The 19,101-nt window shown below is 38.0% G+C and overlaps 3 protein-coding genes across 5 annotated transcripts; all 3 read right to left on the bottom strand.

The window, feature by feature from the left end:
* Positions 1–831: 831 nt before the first annotated feature.
* Positions 832–1,494, bottom strand: LOC129294553 (protein TRACHEARY ELEMENT DIFFERENTIATION-RELATED 7A-like). The gene has a single exon (XM_054932974.1). It carries the CDS (start codon positions 1,492–1,494, stop codon positions 832–834), a length of 663 nt encoding a protein of 220 aa, XP_054788949.1.
* A 6,498-nt stretch (positions 1,495–7,992) lies between these two features.
* LOC129294540 (protein trichome berefringence-like 7) lies at positions 7,993–10,549 on the bottom strand. 3 transcript variants are annotated; one of them, XM_054932964.1, is made up of 4 exons: positions 10,058–10,549; positions 9,342–9,970; positions 8,990–9,148; positions 7,993–8,909 (listed from the first exon to the last, which is right to left on the bottom strand). In XM_054932964.1, exons 1-4 carry the CDS (start codon positions 10,229–10,231, stop codon positions 8,630–8,632), a joined length of 1,242 nt encoding a protein of 413 aa, XP_054788939.1. In that variant the 5' UTR covers positions 10,232–10,549; the 3' UTR covers positions 7,993–8,629. The 3 variants fall into 3 exon arrangements, with proteins under 3 accessions (XP_054788939.1, XP_054788938.1, XP_054788937.1); XM_054932963.1 differs by having other exon boundaries at positions 9,342–10,189; positions 10,266–10,548; XM_054932962.1 differs by having other exon boundaries at positions 9,342–10,549.
* Positions 10,550–15,353: 4,804 nt separating this feature from the next.
* Positions 15,354–19,101, bottom strand: LOC129294733 (serine carboxypeptidase-like 42). Its single transcript, XM_054933206.1, has 9 exons — positions 18,695–19,101; positions 18,495–18,587; positions 18,281–18,373; positions 16,794–16,879; positions 16,419–16,697; positions 16,175–16,308; positions 15,982–16,074; positions 15,746–15,863; positions 15,354–15,654 (listed from the first exon to the last, which is right to left on the bottom strand). Exons 1-9 carry the CDS (start codon positions 19,077–19,079, stop codon positions 15,487–15,489), a joined length of 1,449 nt encoding a protein of 482 aa, XP_054789181.1. The 5' UTR covers positions 19,080–19,101; the 3' UTR covers positions 15,354–15,486.

Below are 19,101 nucleotides of genomic sequence, written 5' to 3'. Positions count from 1 at the left end.
AGTTACCAGAAGTAAAAAAAAAAAATAAAGCTGAACTTGGGCAGAAGTGGCTCTATGTTTCAAGTTTGCTGTTAAAAATTAAATTGTTCCTTAGTACGTGACAATGAGTCAATAATTTATTCCTAAAGGTGGCCACCGCAGTCCGCAAGCTGCTGCTGATTCTGTTTTTCACATGAGAACCGAAACTAGAATCTAAGACATGTTTGGCAACTGTTTTGAAAATAATTTTTTATTCTTTAAAACAAAAAAATAATTATTTGATAAGGTGTTTTGAAAAAGTATTTTAGAAAACAAAAGAATAAAATATTATATTAAAAAATAAAAAAACAAAAACATCTTTTAGGTGTTTTAAACTTATTGTTTTGGAAAACAAGTGAAGATGAAAAAAAAAAAAACACTCATTTTTTTTATTTTTTATTTTCAAAATATGTTATGTAAAACACAAGTTTTTCAAATAATAAAACAAAAATAATTTTAAACAAACCCATATTCTTGTGAGATGAGGAACCTTTTCTACATCTTCATACGTCATCAATAAATAATGCCATGTATCGAAAACTCTATCCCCCCACAATTTATGTGAAACTCTACACAAAGCAATGAATTTACATATTGATTTTATATTTTTATTTAAACACAGTTTTGTGACTTTAAATTCAAAAATTACAGTTTTTATCAAATTACTTCGCAGTTGACACATGAAAAAAAAATAAATTTTGATCCAACTTGATAGAATTACGCACGTGACGCAGCGAACAGAGGGTTTATTGGTGGGGGATATTACAGACAGAATAGAATCCTTGAATGCAGTTATGGGAAACCCATGTGGTTTCAATCGTGGCTTGTTGGCTTGCGTTGAAGCTCGTGATGGTGGTGTTCGATCCCAGAAGTATTTCCCACATCAGGGTCATGGCCACTAGCGTTGACCTGATCACTAGCCCCTGATGATTCCGCATGTAAACCGTCAACAAGCCTCTCTTTCTTCTTCATTTCAGCGTCGATGTGCACATCATCCTCCACCGTCACCACCACGACCTTCTGTCCGAAAGGACCGGACGCAATTTCTTCCTTGACCTTTTTATGCTCATCAACATGAACGATGTCCATTTCTTCAGGCGCCTTCTTCTTCCTCCTCTTAATAAAGCAAAACATAGCAAAAGCCAGCAAAGAAAGGAAGAGGAGGCCGCCCAATGAAACGAAGACAATTACAATCACTGTAGGATGACTTGGAGCAGGCGAGGGAGGAACAGGGGCCGGGGGTGGCCGCACATGCGGCGGAGGGGGAGCATTTGGGTGAGATGGTGGAGGCGCCGGACGCACAGGGGGAGGCGGCCGCGGAAGCACATGAGGAGGCGGTGGTGGAGAAAATGGACGAATCGGCGGGGGAGGTGGAGGAGGAGATGAACGGGGCGGTGGGGGTGGGGGATGGAAGGGATGAAAAGGTGGTGGAGGGAAGAAAGGGAAGTTGAAGCTGTTCGGCTGGGGGAAGGCCATGTTGGATCTTACGTTAATTACTGGATGTTTGTTCTATAACGTCGTAAGAAACGTGGTGGCTCAGGGGCCCTTTTGTAGGCCGCATTTAGAAATATTTTGATTTGATTAGCATTTCTGCGAGTTTTTAGTGACTTGACACTCATTCTAAGTTTTAGATGTTTGCAGTGGAAAACACTTCTTGGCTATAGTTCCTTCGCTTCTGAAACTTGTTCCTCCTCTTCTTTAAGGCATTGAGGCGTAAGCTTAATTTTTTTAATAAAATATATGAAAACAAAAAGGAATGTGAACAACCCTTGCCATCAACTTCGACCACTCAGTATGCAAGTTGTCTTCAGTTTAGAGTCATTTTTCATATTTAAGTCTCCGTGGTTCTTGCTCGGAAAGCAACTCGCTGTTTTCGATGCAGCAGTGCTGGAGTCGGAGGAGTTATAGCTAGTTTTCCTTTCTTTCCTTTTTTCCCCCTCGCTTTCGTCTCTTTTCTTTTCTGTTTTACCAATTGTTGCAAGTTATATATTAAAAGAAGTTGACATGTTCTTTATATGCTCTGGAAATTGCAGTTCGTCCAAACATTGGTCTAAGAAACCCCAGTTTACTCGATCATATGCCTTTTCAAGATCAATTTTGATTGCCATAAACCCGCGCTTCCCTCGCATATTCCTCATAGAATGGATAACTTCTTGGACCACGATAATGTTGTCTGAACTATGTCGTCCTGGAACAAAACTACATTGATAAGGAGAAATGATGTTAGGGAAAAGAGGCTTCAGCCGCGTTGTGATAATCTTCGTAATAACCTTAAACACCACATTGCATAGACTAATAGGCCTAAGATCTTTCAGGCTCTCTGGTGGATGTGTCTTAGGAATAAGAACAATCAAAGTAGAATTGATTGTGCTGATAGCTTGCGGGTTGAGGAACAACGATTTCACAAATTGCGTCACATAGGTACCCGCATGCTTCCATTGACTCTGAAAGAAGATTGCTCCTAAACCATCTGGTCCTGGAGCCTTCAAAGCTCCCATACTATCAATAGCATCTTTGACTTCAATATCATTTACCTCCTTGCCAAGGTCGGCTAGAAAATCATTACCAATAGAGGGGAACTTTCTATAACATTCGAGCCTTGGTCTCCAATCGTCTTCTTCTGTGAAGAGTTTAGATAGGAATTCCGTAGCCATCACTTTGATTTGGTCTTCATCATAAACCCATTCTCCTTCATTGTCACGGATAGCATGCACTCGATTGGCTTTGCATCTCCCATTAGCAACACTATGAAAATAGTAGGTATTCTTGTCACCGTGAAGAATCCAGTTAACTTTGGCTTTTTGAGCCCAAATAATGTATTCTTGAAGCATCACCTCTCCTAACTCAGACCAAAGTTGACATTGGAGTTTTGTCAAGATGCTCTGATTTTTTACCATTAGTAAGGGCTTGTGTGATACCATCCAAGCGGCGAATTAGCTTTCTTTTGCGGGTCTCGGTATGGCCAAACACTTCTCTGTTCCACCTTATACAGTCAGCACTGAATGATTTGACTTGAGTTACCCAATCACAATTATTCTTCCATGCATTTGTAATGAAATCTTCAAAACCGTCATGGAGGACCCAAGCAGCAATGAACCGAAATGGTCTATGACGGCTAGTTTTGTCTTTACGATCTAATTGGATCAGGAGTGGCCTGTGATCAGACTTAAACCAAGGGAGGTGTGTAACCGTGGCATTTAAAAAAAGTTCTAGCCAGCTATCGTTAGCAAGAGCACGATCAATACGACTCTCAACATTATTTTGTTTCCAAGTGAACATGGGTCTAAAGAAGCCTACATCATTGAGTTCAGCTTGTTCAAACCATGTTCGAAAGTCTCGATTCACTCCAGTTCTATGCCTGGCCATTGTTTGTCTCTCATCATGAAATAAAGTGGTGTTAAAATCTCCAACCACACTCCATGCTCCTCTGATAGTCGCACCAATCTGACGTAACTCATGCCATAAGCAGCGTCTCATATTTATGTTTGGACTAGCGTATACTATCGTAAGCCACCACTTCTCTTTCTTATGATTCTCAACAGTCAAATGAATAAATTGAGTCCTTTTCTCAATGATAGAAACCTGAACTACATTTGCATCCCAGAGCACCCAGATTCCTCCACTGTACCCAGTCGCATCAATCCAGTCAAACTCATTAAAGCCTAGCTTCTTTGCAATCTTTTTAGCCTTGTCGCCACTGCATCGAGTTTCAAGCAAAGCTAAGAGATTAATCTGATAATTTTGCTTCATTTCACGGATAAGATTAGGAAACATTTTTGAGCCCGTCCCTCGCGAATTCCAGACGACGTAATTCATGAGAAAATTATTGATTGTTGGAGTCACGTGACTCCATATTAGCATCCATATCCTTATTCTGATAGCTAGTTCCTTCATCATTTCGAATTTCCAATGCCTCAACACAGTTGTCAGAAAAATGCTCAATTTGGTCAACCCCCATGTTCACTTCCTCAACTCCTTGTACGATACTAGTATCTTGGCCTTGGTCATTCTTTATTAGGCCAGGAGTATTTCATTCACATGTTATTAACGGGCTGGGCCCACTCTCAAAAATAGCAAAGGAATTCCTTGTAGCAATCTTTAATGTGTCCAATCCAGCAGCATTATCCAGATTGTTATTTCTTCCTCTTTTCCCCATAAATGGAGGCACCTTCTCTTTCCCACGTGATTTGCTTTTAGCCTTTCCCTTCCTTTTATCTCCTACACGGGCCCACTCCTCATTATTATTATTTACACTTAAATTCCCATGATTCCTTTGTTGGCTTCCCGTGAACTCCTCAATTATAGCCTTTTTCTTTTTCTCTTCTATCCCACCATTAATATCCTTCAATAACCCAGATTTTCCTCCCATAATTTTTCCATCAGAGATGATATTGCGCCTAGAATCTCCACCATATCCGTATCCCCGAAATTGGCGCTTAACTAGCATCTCAGGCCTGTAACCGTTAGCCATCATCGGTAACTTTATCTTCTCAACCGGAATATTCTTCTCCGCCACAGGAACCTCCTTCTTCGCCGTCGAATTCTCCATAGCCACCTCCTGCTTGCCTGTATTAGGATCTGTGATATCTACGTATTCACTATTCCCAGTGTTTTTGTCATTCCTCGACATATCCGGATCGGGTTGTCTTTCCTTCTTGTGCAGCTCGCACTTTTCAGATGTATGACCATACATTCCACAGCAAAAACACACCAAATGTAACCCTTCATAAACAATTCTGAGATCCTCTCTGAAAGCCGTGAAGAATGGAAGAAGCTGTTCCCCAAGGTCAAGTTCCACGCACATACGAGCAAAACCTCCCTTATCATAAATAGATGTAGACCTGTCAATCTTCAGGGTTCTGCCGATCATGTTCCCAATGCGTCGAAGTGATTCAACACTATAGAATTCCACTGGCAGGTCTGGAATGCGTATCCATGCCGCAATTTTGCGTGTTTTGTCAGCCTTCCAGGGGTTAAAGTTGGGTCTCCATCTTTGAACCAGTAAGTAGTGATCATCTATCATCCATGGCCCCTCCTGATAAGCAAAATCAAGATCTTCTCGACTTGTGAATGAGACTATGTAGTACCCGTTGCTAAGCCCCATTACTTTGATGGGCTCCTGTGTCCTCCACATCCTAGGTAACCATCCTCGCAGTCTGGCCATCGAAATCTCATGGCCTAGAAGTTTCACAATGAGCGAGTTCATCCATAGTCTGCACCATGCTTCATATTCCTCGGGTGTGAACTGTAAGACATGCCATTTTGATTCCTTCATCCCCCCACCTATCTCTTCATCCTCTGAGTTTTCTTTTCCACCATCAGCCGAACTAGCGTTCATAATCTTAAAGTAGTTCTTCCATCCGTGCATGATGTCTTCATTTGCATGATTCTGAGATAAAAAGCCTGAAGAGTTTATACTCATAAGAGATTCCTTATATGATAAACGTCCTCTTGTTGGTGGCTTACTCTGACCCACGTCGGACTTTTGCCTTCCTCCAGCTTGGAAAACAAAATTTTCTTTCTGTCGTCCCTCCTTGCCTATATTCTTACCCTCACCCCCACCATCTGGGGGCCGTCCTTCGGCACCACCTCCACCGTCAAGCACTCCTTTCCCCTTTGGCTCCTTTACGCTCATTGTTTTCGTCGTTTGTTAACTATTCAGCCGTTATGAATTGTGTTACATCGGCATCCATGCAACTGATCTGGAATGGAAACAAAGCGGACAACTTTAAGCCTACAAGGGGGGTTCGTCAAGGGGACCCACTATCACCATACCTGTTTGTGATCTGCCTTGAGAAATTAGGCCACCTGATTCTAGAAAAAATGGAGGAGGGAATATGGAAGCCTATCAGATTAGGCAAAACTGGACCTCCCTTGTCGCATCTGTGTTTCGCTGATGATATCATTATTTTTGCAGAAGCTTCCATCCAACAAGCTGATGTTATACACGAGTGTTTGGGGAAGTTTTGTGCCAGCTCTGGAATGAAAATCAATGCTATGAAAACTAAGATGTTTTTCTCTGAAAATGTGCATCATGTTCGACGTGAAGAAATTAGCACTAAACTCGGTTTTAGTAGGACTGGTGACCTTGGTCGCTATCTGGGTGTGCCTCTTCTGCATAAAAGGGTGGATAAAAACACATTCAAAGACACTGTAGATAAAGTGAAGAAGCGTCTATCTAACTGGAAAGCATCTACTCTCTCCCTAGCTGGGCGTGCGACACTGATAGCCTCAGTCACGAACGCTATCCCTGGATATGTTATGCAAACATGTAATCTTCCCGCTAGTACTCTTGAAACACTTGACAAGTCCAACCGTGACTTTTTATGGGGCCACACAGAGAGTTCAAGGAAAACACATTTAGTGGCATGGAAAGATGTTTGCAGACCAAAACAAGAAGGAAGGCTAGGTCTTCGACGAGCGTCTATCCAGAACCAAGCTTATGCTATGAAGATCGGTTGGGGCTTGATTAAGAAGCGTGAAGACTTATGGGTGCGAGTTATCCGTGAAAAGTATAAGTGTGGGAGTGATATTATCCTCAAGATTAAGACAAAGAAACCTGAATCTAACCTTTGGAAGGGCATTAAAGATACATGGGTTCACTTCAAAGATGGGCTATAGTGGTTCAACAATAACACCTCTGTGCATTGGAAATGGGATCGAAGTGGCTCCTTTACTATAAAATCAGCCTACAATCTTCTTTCTGGATCCAGGGGAAGCGAGAATGATAAATGGAAGAAGCTGTGGAAGGTCACGGCACCTCATAGATGCAAGACCTTCATGTGGTTAGCTTCCCAAAACAGATTACTCACAAACGAGGAGAGATTCAAGAGAAGTATGAGTGCGAATAATATTTGCTCGTGGTGCAATAGCGCAGTTGAAAGTAGTTTGCACGTCCTTCGAGATTGCACAGATACAGGACAGCTATGGGGGTCTGTGATCAACACTAGATATCAATGGGACTTCTTTAATCTGCGAACAATAGATGATTGGATTAGCTGGAACTTGAAACAGGGTAAAAAACCAGAGTTTCAAATGAACAATGGATTATTCATGGTTCTATGCTGGAATATCTGGAAAAGAAGGAATGAACGGATATTTGAGGGGAAAAGTCGCTTCAATGAATGTATTATTGCCCAGGCGAAGGGCATGATGAGCTGTTTGGAGAGGGTTCAAACAAAGACAAGTTCCATTAATTGGCACGGAAATGGGATTCAGAACTGTGACCTACGATGGAAACCTCCAGAGACAAGTTGGGTGTCACTCTGTGTTGATGGTGCTTTCTCGATGACGCAACAGACTCGTGGGTGTGGCGGTCTGCTGAGGAACTCGGCTGGGCAATTTATCACAGGGTTTAGCTTACATTTAGATGAAGGTGACCACTTATCAGCAGAGCTGTGGGCTATTTTAATAGGCTTAAAGATTGCTTGGGATGCTGGAGTTAGGAAAATCGTGGTGGAGTCTGATTCAGCAGAAGCCATATCATTGACAGAGGTTACCAACTATTCTATACATCCTGACTGTCATATAATTATGGAAATTCAAAGCATGATCCGCCGAGCATGGGAGATTAGAATCTGTCAAATTTCTCGTGATGCAAATGTTGCTGCAGATCATCTGGCGAAACAAGCTCTTGATGCGTGGCCTGGGTTGCACATTCTTAGCTTTCCCACGGAGAGTCTTAGACGTTGTATGGATAGCACTTGTACTGTAAATGAGTCTAGAGTTTAGGCTCATCTATTTCTTATCAAAAAAAAGAAGTTGACATGTTCTTTACTTTTATAGCGGTTCTATATTAAAAAAAAATAAAATTGACATGCTCTTTGACTTTAATGATAAATTATCCTGTGCCATATATGCACTCCAAAATGTCTCAAGTTAGCAGCGGAGCTACGCTGCGGCTCCAACAAAAGTTTGTAGATGTTCAGACAAAAGACACTTTTTTCGGCAGAAGAGAAATTTGACAAGAGACACTTTAATGTAATCATGTTTTACAGGAAAGCAGCTCATTGAATTGAGATGTGATGCTTTTCCTAGCAAACTGCTTCCCATCATTGGCATACACATTATTCGCAAATTTTCTGGCAACCCATCAACTGAATGATGACATTTAATGGACTATGCTGTCATTTTAAATGCTCAAAGAGAAAGGCAAAAAGCAAAAGTCGGCTTCCCTCCTGCCATTCGCTGGTAATACACAAAGACTACGATTGGTAATGTACAGAGACTCTTGCTTCTTGGTAAAAATTTGATCACACAGGCAATTTCACACCATAGAGCCTCTCGTTTATTGACAAGCTTACAGTGACTGAAATCCTTCCCAAGTACAGAGGCGACCTCTCCGCCCCAACATCTGGTTAACTTTTAGATAACTGGCCAACAAAAACTTTAGGTATGACTGGCCGATAAAAATATTGCAACACCCATTTTTACAGCTGCCAATATTCACAAAAAGCCGCGGGGAAAATTGGGATTAAGGACCTTCTGGGAAACAGATTTGGGAAAAAGGACACATTCTGCATCTTTTCTTTTGTGTTTTGTAATTCAGGGTTCTTTTCCCCAAATATGTTTACCAATAGGTCCTTAATCCCAATTTCCCAGAGCTGTGATGTCAAATTGCCCCGTCGAATGACAGCAAATACGAGAAGAGAATCTCGTTCCACATGTCAGGTACTCCTGGCAGACACCAATGGCTACAATCAGGCACAGATGGGTTGACACTCCAACGCCCCACATGCCCATCGTTTCTATATGCACCCATTGGGGTTACGTGCAAAACTCTCACCGACACATTCATTTCCTTCACAGTCCTCATTATCATGTCTGATATTGGGCTTCGATCTCTCCCATTTGTCCTCTTCCACGGTCTACTTGTCACTTTGCAAGTTTTACTGTCACAGAGACCACCAACTTCACCGTTACAAACTAAAGACACATTCTATTTGCCTCACAAAAGTGTTGGACAACTTACCCCCAATGAGATGACTCAAAAGTACGGAAGAATATTTTGGTTATACTTGTGTTCACCGTGTTTTCAACCCAAGATGCCCAGGTGTGCAAAGCTGCGCGGAAAGCAGAATTGATTGGCATTCCAAGCTTTAGCGAGTCACCGACTTGAAAATACCACCCCCTGTCTGAAAATCGCGTTAGCACCTCCAAGAAAACGCTGAATTTGTGTGGCTACAAATTCAGAGAAAGCCGAGGGAACTTTAGATGTTTTCTCATGGAAAATTATTATCAAAAACGCCGAGCAGTTAGCAAATCAGTTCCAAGTGAGAATAAAATGTAAATCATAGATACGCTTGGAAAATGAAGTTACTCACGCGTCAAAAAGCTTGCCCTTTGTCCACCAGTGACCTGAATTAAATATTAGAACATCTGAATCAATCCACTCATGGCTAGTATCATCCATCTTGTCCAATCTCAGTGTTGTCTTCACCCTTTTAGGAGCATTTCTCGGCACCGGACCATTCTTCACCAAGAATACGGATCGATAAAAGTCGATTCTAATATTGTGTGAACTGAATCTCACGCCTAAAAACCTAATCCGTTTAGTGATCTCATTGCCATTGATTTCGTACACGCTTTTTTTATTCTCTATTCCTGTCATAAGCAAGCATATCAAAGACTCCCATTGTGTTCTGCTCAAAGAATCGCCAACGAAGACCACTCTTTTCCCACGAAGTTTCTCCAATAATCTACGGGCATCAAACCTCGGAATCTCACAATTTTTGGGTTTCCACCTCCATTTCGTATAGCCTCTGTCTTTACGCCCATTTGCAACGCAGTTAAAACCACGTTCCAAGAAAGGGCAGTGCGAAGCATCATATAAAGGGTAAATCTCGTCCCGGATCCAGCTTCCTTCAAACACGTTGCAAGCAGAAACTGGTATATTGGGTTTCAAGACCTCACTCCGAGCTGCCGAGTCAGAAATGTTCCGAATTTCCACGCCCTGAATGAGGGAGTACGAAGTGGGAAATACATACGAATATGCCCAGTAAAGGACCAAAAGGAAAGACAGGAAGGATCCAGTAGTTACAAGCGCATTGAAAGACGAAAAGACCCCGACATCGGAATCACCCGTAATCATTCTATCCACAAATCGAACAGCTCTGGAGCATAGAGTCCTAAGCTTGGCGAAAGAGATCGAGAAACTAACCAAACCCAGCATCTGCATTATTTGCAAAACGAACCAATTTTCCCAGATGTCCATTGTGAAAGTAGAAACAGAAACAAAATATGCTTACTTGAAGGGTGCAGGAGCAGAAGTTGATTAGAGCGATGAGAACGCCAAAGACGCAAGTTTAAAGAAATAGGCTTGGGTCAGCATCCGGACATAGATTAAGAAGAGGAAACAGAAGACTCGGAGTCCAAATCTGGAGAGCAGCGGTGTCAAGAGTCATGGAATGGAGAGCAAAAGATGGTGGGGAGGGAGGTGGTTGTGGAGTCGGGTAAACGGAAGAGGGTGATTTGGTCAATAGAACAAAGACAGCCGTAACCCGGTTGGTTGAGAACATGATTTGTTAACTGAAATGGGGAAAAGCTACTTATAAATACGAGAGGTGGATGGAAAGAGAAGCGACAAAGAGCCCAAACGCGCAAGCTGTCGACACCATTCCTCTTCCTCCCATGCGGCCAGTGCCTCATAATCGTACTATCATTAGAAGACAACGAACCAAAAGTGACCCGACTTCCAAACGTGGCAGACGTGTGACCGTCTCTGTATTGAGAAGGCTCTCTCAGAAGTCAAAGCTTCACCCATTTCGTTCCTGCCTCATCTCTACTCTAACCATGACTCGTATAAATTACCGTTAATATTATATAATATATTATCTAATGCCATGGTTTAGGAAGCCTGGATCTAAATTTAATGTGATTTTCTAAAAGAAATGCTTCTTGTGCACTTTTTTAAATTTTTTATTAACAATGTCATGCACCTTTTTTATCTTTTAGTCTCCTTTTCTTAATGATAAAAAATGTATTGTTGGGCACTATACCTCTTATCTGGCTCCGGTAGCACCTAAATAAGAGCATGCTAGGGTCAGGGTGCTATTTATTTATTTGTTTTGCCAAACAGGCCCTATTGATAATGAAATATTATTTTATTAGTTAATTAAACTATTCGTATTTTTAAAAGTTTAATCAATCGACTTTAAAGACACGACCGAATTTGAAAATTTTACATGGCATCTTACAAAAAGCGCGAGGCACCTGAAAACTAAAAGCATGTAATCTATGCTATCATATAAAGAACTAGATGCCATATTATAAAATAAAATATGATAAAACAATACAATTATAAATAAAAATCAATTTTCTTGGCGAACGTCATTTTAAAATTTAGTAAAAGAGTAAATAATAAATTATACTTATTAAATAATAATAAGATCACGACAAATGTTATGTAATCCAATTTTCTTACTGAGAGATTAAAAAAACTCCTTTCCTGCATATATACATATATACACTAAGGGGGGCATTTGTTTATGGGAGAGGAATGTAATAGAATTGATTAAGAAAAATAAAAATAAAGTTAAAACGATAAAGATGTGAAAAAGATATGAGTTAATCATGTTCACAGAGGAAAAAGTAATTTAGTTTATTAAATTAAAAATTGTGATTCATAAAATTTGTAAAAGGAATGATGATTTTTATATTTGTCATACATGGTGTTAAATTTCATTATGCTTATCGTGAGTGAAGAGGTAATTTAATTTATTTTTATTTTTAACTCATTTCATTTATATTTTTTCTCTGCTAACCAAACATATCCTAATGAAAGAGAGCTCCAAAATATGATAAATGCAAGCAAAGATTGTCAGATGTAATATAGATTCACATCTCATAACTATATTCATCTATTCTTTCCCTATGCTTATATGAGGATGCATTTCTAGATTTACTTTTTTAATTTACCCAGACATTGATTAATATATATATATATATATATTTGCACATGTGTGTATTGGCAATTGGCAAAGCGCTAACCAGTATTTAAGGTATATATCATTTTTTTTAATTAACAGGTAAAAAGGCCCGTATCTTTTAATTCTTTTCATCCTTAAATATAAGAGCTAAATAATTAATCCATATAAATTAAAGAAATTGTTGAGTTAATTCTTTGTAAAACTTACGTATTTGTTTCTCTAAAATACTTATTCTTTTAATTATTTATATTATATTGGAACATGCCTTTATTTATTGATTTATTTAACCAATAGAATAATTTGTGAGAAAATGATAAATATAGAAAATAAAAAAGATTGAAGCCTTACTTTTAAACTAGCTCTTATATTTTTTATAAAAAAATCCTGATTTTAACCTGGACATGGCTGTAGCCAAGGTATTAAACTCATAAGTTTAAGTATATTCTTGACAAGAATGTAAACATATAAGAGTTTACATCTATTAATAAATATTTATTAAAATATATTTTTAATTTAATTTAAATATATTAAAAATATAAATTATTGAAATCAAACTCATATATATTAATAAATTATCATATATAAGGTATAAAAAATTTTAAATAGCTATTTTTAGTATTTTTTTCCTTTTTATTAATATTAGTTTTTGCATTTTAATTTTTTTTCTTTAAACTAGATCTTATAACTTTTATTAATTAGTTTTTTCATAGTATATACTTAACTAGTCAACTCTTAAAAAATTAATTAGTTTAACTAAGTTTGCATCTAGTCTAAATTTATAAATTAATTGATACGATTTTGTAAGTTAAAAACATAAAAATGATAAATTTGAAGGTAAACTCATTAGTTTAATTAAGTTTATATTTAGTTTGAATTTATAAATAAATTAACACGATTTTTATAAGTTAGAAACATAAAAATGTTAAACTCAAAAAGTCAATTCAAGAATTTAACAATTATGATTGCAACCTCTTTCCTATGAAAATGTAAAGCCAAGTGAAACTCCAAACACATTGTGAAAAGTACGTTGATTGTGAAGGACATGCTCGACACTTGTGTTTGTTTTTGTCTTAAAATTAAAGGATTAAAGGGTAAAAATATTCTGGAACTTTTTCTCCAGGAGCGTTAGGTGTTTTAAATTTTTATTTGGTGCAATTTTATCTGAAACTTTCAAAAATGATTTTTTTGCCCTACTGTTAAATCTAAAGATGTTGATCCTTAAAAATAGGGTTTGACCAGAGGTATTTTTGACTTTTTTTTCTCCCCTTACATTTTCTTCTATCTTCCTTCTTCTCATATTCTTCTTATGCGTTCACACCTGTAAAGAAATTTGCATGCATTTTATTTGGAATCACAATTTGAGTTCATCTTACAGATTTGTGTGGTTTAAAAAAAACACAAAGTAAACAAAAATTAAAAGAATGGCATGGTAGAAATGCACAAATAGGGAGAGAGAGAAGCGAATTCCAATTTCCCTTAATCACTTTCAATGTCTTTCACCTTGTTTCTTTGTCTTTGTTTTCCTCCTCCTTTTTTCTCCTAATCTAGCTATCCTTTCGTCTCTAATGCAGCACTAAAGATTACACCCAAAAGGCGTTTGCCATCCAGCTCTCAACTCAAGAGATGAGCACTGGGTGCTCATACAAAAGCCAAGAACAAATTTAAAATAAAAAAATAAGTTCAAAATTCAAGAGAAATAGAGAACAATCAGAATATCCAATCTTTATTGCGCCACCAAATGTATCGTCATCTTTCATTTTATCTTCTTTGCAACATATTCGCAGCTCAATTGGAAATGGGTGTTGCCCACATTTAGTTGGATTTGTTGCGTCTTACGTTCAACCTCTATTTCATATGATCTTCTCTTCACCTTTGTTCTGTCTTATTCTCCGTTGTGCTAGTTTGGCATTGGCAGTTTCAAACCTGAAGCCAAAGCTTCCAAAACTCACGTGAGGGACCCAGAGTATGGATGTGATGAAGCCATCTCTCTCTTTTAGAGATAGGTCCAGAGGCCGTGGAAGGATTGGAGTTCGATGCTGCTAATACTAATCTTCTTCGTTATGCTGCAACAACCATGCCTAAAGCAAACTCAAAGGGGAGAAAGCAAGATTGCAGAGACAAAAAAACGTAGAAGTAGAAGGAGAAGAAAGAGATAAGAATAGGGAGTTGGATCGAAAACCAGAATGAAAAATGATCAAAATAGTGAAATGCCTGTGATCAAATCCTATTTAGTTGTCAACGTTTTCATATTTAATGAGGGGATAAAATTGCTTTAATTAAAAGTTTAGGATGCTCAGTGTTTCTAAAAAAAAATTTAGAACATTTTTTTCCCTTTAATCCAAAATTAAATTGCCAAATTATTTATCGTTGACTATTAAAAATAATTTCATTTTGTCTATTGTCAAGGCAAGAAAAATGCGGGTCCAGACAAGTCCATTTAGCCGTTTACATTGCCTATGGTATGGAAGGTGGCACTCCTAAATCCGATGATGATATGAACGGCCACAATTTGCTTGATCAGGTTCTCATTTTGGCGCGAGAATTCGAATCATTTAAAATTGAAATATGTGAATTTCCATAAAATCTATCCTTTTAAAAAAGGAGGAAATAATTTATACTCATCGATCCTGTATATTAATCATTTACTTGATCTATTTTATAAGTCACTACCTAATGTGATTATTTTGTTTTAAATTGAAATTCTCAAATTACTTTTAAAAAGTAAGAGAGAGAAAGATAGAAAAATAATATTATATTTTTTGCTTATTTTTTATTTTTATTTGAGAATTATATTTAAAATTTCACTTACTTTTATTCCTTATAATTTTTTTTATATTGATATTGATGAGATTAGTAAAAATAACTTATAAATAGTACCGGATAAAGTATTTCATAAAAATTAATAAAATATTAAAATAAGAAAACTTTACAAAAATTCAAAGATTTTAACTTCAAAGGATTTAAATCTGTATTGGCAAAGTTATGCTCCTAATTTCATTAATTTTCAATAAAATATATAAATTCTCCCATTTGATTTTTTTTTTTTAATGACGAGTTGGGGTTAGAGAGGGGGATTTCATTAATTATAAGCTCACGAACCCTTTTTCCCAAATAAAAGAATCATTGAAAGGAAATTATCCCATGAAAATGCATGACACATACTCCCACGTTTAAAAATGTAAAGCATTTTTTGAGAAGTTGAATATTCAAAAATGTAAGATATTTTTAGTCTTTATAATTATTGTATTTTTTTCCTCTAAAAGTGTCCCTATTGATAATAACTTTTAATAGAAATAAATATGAAAAGATAAGGTTAGTTTAAAAATAGGTAACTATTTTATTGAGAGGTGAGATTTGATTAAAAATACTTTATATTTTTAAGTAAAGGGGGTAGGTATATCGCATGAATTTCCTTACAGAAGCGGAACACATATATTGCTGTTTCCATTCCATGGCACTCAGTCAAGACTCAAACAAGAGGGGGTAGAGAATCCAGATATATGTGCTATAGTATATATAGCAACTGGTAAGACATTAAAAATCAGCCATTGATGAGTGGATGAGTTGTATTAGGCAACCTTCGTCCACTCACAAACGAAGTAAATAATTGCAGTGCTCTCGATGGCTGTGCATAAGGCACCATGTGAGCCGCCCCTCTCACCGTCGCAAATGTCAGCAAATTCCCATACTCCGTTACCCATCCTCCTACCTAATAACAATTAATCACCATCACCGTTAGTCTTCAATTGAGTTTCACGTTTAAACTAACTTGAGCTTAATTATAATCATGCATGACGTACCTGGCCTTTGTGGAACCAAGCTCTATATGGTACTGTAATCTTCATCTTCATGTCACGAGCTAGTTCTCGCATTAGCGTTCTCGAACCCAGCAATGGCACAACAGAATCTTGGTCTCCACTGTGATCAATATCATCTGTTCGCGTCAAACAATTTGCATACATACATGTAAATAATACATGAGAAAGAAGGGTGCCCTTCATGCCTGCCTTCAAGTTTATTAATATCAATTAATTACCTGTAAACCCAAACTGGGATGCCATTCTGAAGTATCTTCCGGAGAATTGGAAGGATGTTGATTTTACCGTCAGAATCGCTATAATTCAAAAAGCTGGGCAATCAAGAGAATGGGAAGATCAGTATGAAAAAAATTTAAATATCGATCGGATAGAAATTATATAATAATGTTATGTTAGATATGTATTGCTCACTCGCTGCACATGGACCAGCTATAGGGCAGACTGGTACTGTTTGCATGGAGAGCCTTCTGAACCTCGGGGAGGTTGAAATAAAAGTCTCTTTCATAATCCATACAAACATCAACGCCTAAACTTATTTTGGAAGCCTGCGTTGACACACACACGTGTATAAGGGGCCCAAATTAGCTAGTACAGTGAATTCATTTAAAAGCGTTGAACAGAGAGTGAAAAGAGAAAAGGAAGAGACGAGTGATACCATCTTTTTGAGTCTGAGTTCTTGCTCAGCAATGGAAGGATAACAAACATCGAGGATCACGTCATAATCGTTAATGTAATTGCCCACGACACGATCAGCCTCGGCTATGGCGAGGTTGCAGGAATGAGATTCGTTGTGAGGACTGGGAAGCACATAATCCTGGAAATCGCAATCATTCATAACGGCGAGGCCAGTTTCATCGGAAATCATGCCATGGGACCAGAAGAACTCGTATGTCGCAGGAATATCCCGGTCAAGTTTCAGGAGAGGGTTTCCAATCTAACCAACCAAATTAAGCCAAGTGAGATGAGAAGAGAGAGAGAATGTGTGTGAGAGGAAAGTTTGAGCAAGTTATGCAGATTTGTGGGATCTTACTGCAACTCCCTTGATGTTGAATTTGAAACCAGTTGAACGAGTGTTGTGGTCCAATAGCAAATCGGCCAACTGGGGTATGTAATGTCCTGCATAGGAGATAGCATTGTAAATACATTTTATATGCACGTCACGACGGCGTGGACAAAAGATTTGGTGGTAATGATGATTTTTTTTTTCCACGCTAATCTACCTGAAACGTCGATTGTGATGAAGCAAACACAATTTTCATTTAAAAAAAGAATTATATCATGCCATGGATTATTGAGACGGTTTCATGTGGCGCAGGCCAATTAAATTGAACCTAAGATTTTCAGGAAAAATGAAATAAAATAAAATAAACCGCTAATTTTATGCCTCCTTCCTGTAGCCAGCTTAAAAGAGATGGATAAAACGGCGGATTAGATGTGGCCCCACCACTTTTCATCTCTCTGGTCATTAGGATGCTGGCACGACAAGGAAGAGTCCACATCAGACGAGATATTCTTTCATTTTTTATTATTAAAGAAACTATTCCCTTCTTTCATTTAAAAATATAAAATATTTTTAATTAAATCTTATTTTAATAAAATAATTATTTATTTTTAAACTAATCCTATCTTTTATATTTATTTTTATTAAATATCTTACAATAAATATAAAGTCATTCATGAATACGGGCACTTTTAAAAGAAAGATAATAATTACACCTCAAAAAACTAAAAATGTCTTACATTTTTTAACATCTAACTTTTCAAAAAATACCTTACATTTTTTAAGAGAGAGAGTATCATTTTTCACTTATATTTTTTATAAATAAAATCACCCATTTCAATAAATATTTATTACATATTTTTTAAATCATATTTTATAATTTATATTAATAAGAAATAATTAATACATGCTAATGTTGATTAATACAAGACATTTTAGTTCATTTTTTTACTTTCAAACATAATTATTATAATTAATTAATTTTTTTAAATTATATGATATATTTTTTTCTCGTTTATATAGAAATGAAGAGAGCATACTCCTTCATGGTTCTAATCCGATTCATTCCCCCATCTTTATGTACGTAACGCCAGTATCCCAGGAGTCATAAATAATGATTAATTGATTAAGAGATCATGTGATCCGGCTAGATGTTGTTAGAATTTACGCCAAACAACACGTAAGATGTTATCGGTTGCATTGTCCCATACTCTCTAGTGACTAAGGAGGCGCTTATATCATGTGGTTTCAAATTATATCACTTAAAAAATGGGGGAGCAATTAATTTATCGTTATTCAAAATTACTAAATTAGTGACATGCGCACTCAAATACACACCCCCCCGGGGGTAAAAAGGTAACATTCCTGTAGGAGATGAGGAAAAGAGAGGATATGAACAGAATGAAGATGCGACAAAGAATGAAAACAGAACGGAGGCAACTTGGGGTAAAATATAGGATTGAATGCTCAGCTGTAAAAGTACAGGAATGCAGTGTTTTATGATGTGTTAAATTAACCTGCATAACTTTCTCCGGAAAGAAAGAGCTGCCTTGATCTGTACGTTGGAAACTTGTCGTACCATTTCAGCATGAACAAGTACATGTCGAAGGCTGCCAAAAACAAAAACCATAATAAGGCTGAGTTCGTGGAAACCGGAATATATTGACCGTGTTATTTGGAGGAAAATGATAATCGGTTCAGACGACTGAGAGCAAGTGAGTGCATGTATACCGGTGGAGGCATCTCCGGTGTTATAATCAGACGTCGTATTTGAGTAGGACCAGCCAACTCCGGCAGGAGACTCCACGAACAGCAGGTTGGATACTGTCAATCAATCAATATTGTGAAGCAGCATTTAATATTAAAAAAAAAAAAAACTAGCAACAGACCAACAAAGCCAAAGTGAGGGCGGTGTTCCTATAGATATAGACCTGAGTTCCAAGACATGGAATTGGTTCGGAGGCCACGGCCATCAGGTGTGGGATAAAAGGGACCCAACTCAGTGAAGGCGCCGCCGCCAATGGAGGAACAGCCGGGACCTCCATTGAGCCAGAGGGTGAGGGGCTTGTGAAGAGCCTCGTGCTGGGCCTCCACAAAGTAGTAGAACAAACTCTTGCCGTGGCCGGGATCCACGTCAACATAGCCAGCGTACTGCTTGAACCCGACCTTTGGCTGGCCAGGCAGTGCCGCCACCAAATCCTCCGTTGGGTACCCTTCCACCACTACTAGTGCCACCATCAGAGCCACCGCCACACCCAGGTACCGCCTTCCTCCCATCCCTCCCACGCTCGCTCCACGATCCCACCCCTTTTCCATTTCCCTCACTTCTCACCAATAC

Source organism: Prosopis cineraria, unplaced genomic scaffold, assembly GCF_029017545.1.
Source record: "Prosopis cineraria cultivar Desert tree isolate PC_DT_omini unplaced genomic scaffold, ASM2901754v1 PC15, whole genome shotgun sequence".
Taxonomy (NCBI): Eukaryota; Viridiplantae; Streptophyta; class Magnoliopsida; order Fabales; family Fabaceae; genus Prosopis; species Prosopis cineraria.
The sequence above is the reverse complement of the archived record's forward strand: the minus strand, read 5'-3'. Positions and strand labels throughout refer to the sequence as shown.

Coding starts and splice junctions, on each gene's coding strand:
- LOC129294540 (XM_054932962.1), bottom strand. CDS start 10,231: ATGGACATCTGGGAAAATTGGTTCGTTTTGCAAATAATGCAGATGCTG. Junction 9,149..9,341: donor AAGGGCAAGCTTTTTGACGC/GTGAGTAACTTC, acceptor ATTTTCAGACAG/GGGGTGGTATTTTCAAGTCG. Junction 8,910..8,989: donor TTTGAGTCATCTCATTGGGG/GTAAGTTGTCCA, acceptor TCTCTGTGACAG/TAAAACTTGCAAAGTGACAA.
- LOC129294733 (XM_054933206.1), bottom strand. CDS start 19,079: ATGGAAAAGGGGTGGGATCGTGGAGCGAGCGTGGGAGGGATGGGAGGA. Junction 16,309..16,418: donor AACTCAGACTCAAAAAGATG/GTATCACTCGTC, acceptor GTGTCAACGCAG/GCTTCCAAAATAAGTTTAGG. Junction 16,075..16,174: donor AGCTGGTCCATGTGCAGCGA/GTGAGCAATACA, acceptor TTGATTGCCCAG/CTTTTTGAATTATAGCGATT.
- LOC129294553 (XM_054932974.1), bottom strand. CDS start 1,494: ATGGCCTTCCCCCAGCCGAACAGCTTCAACTTCCCTTTCTTCCCTCCA.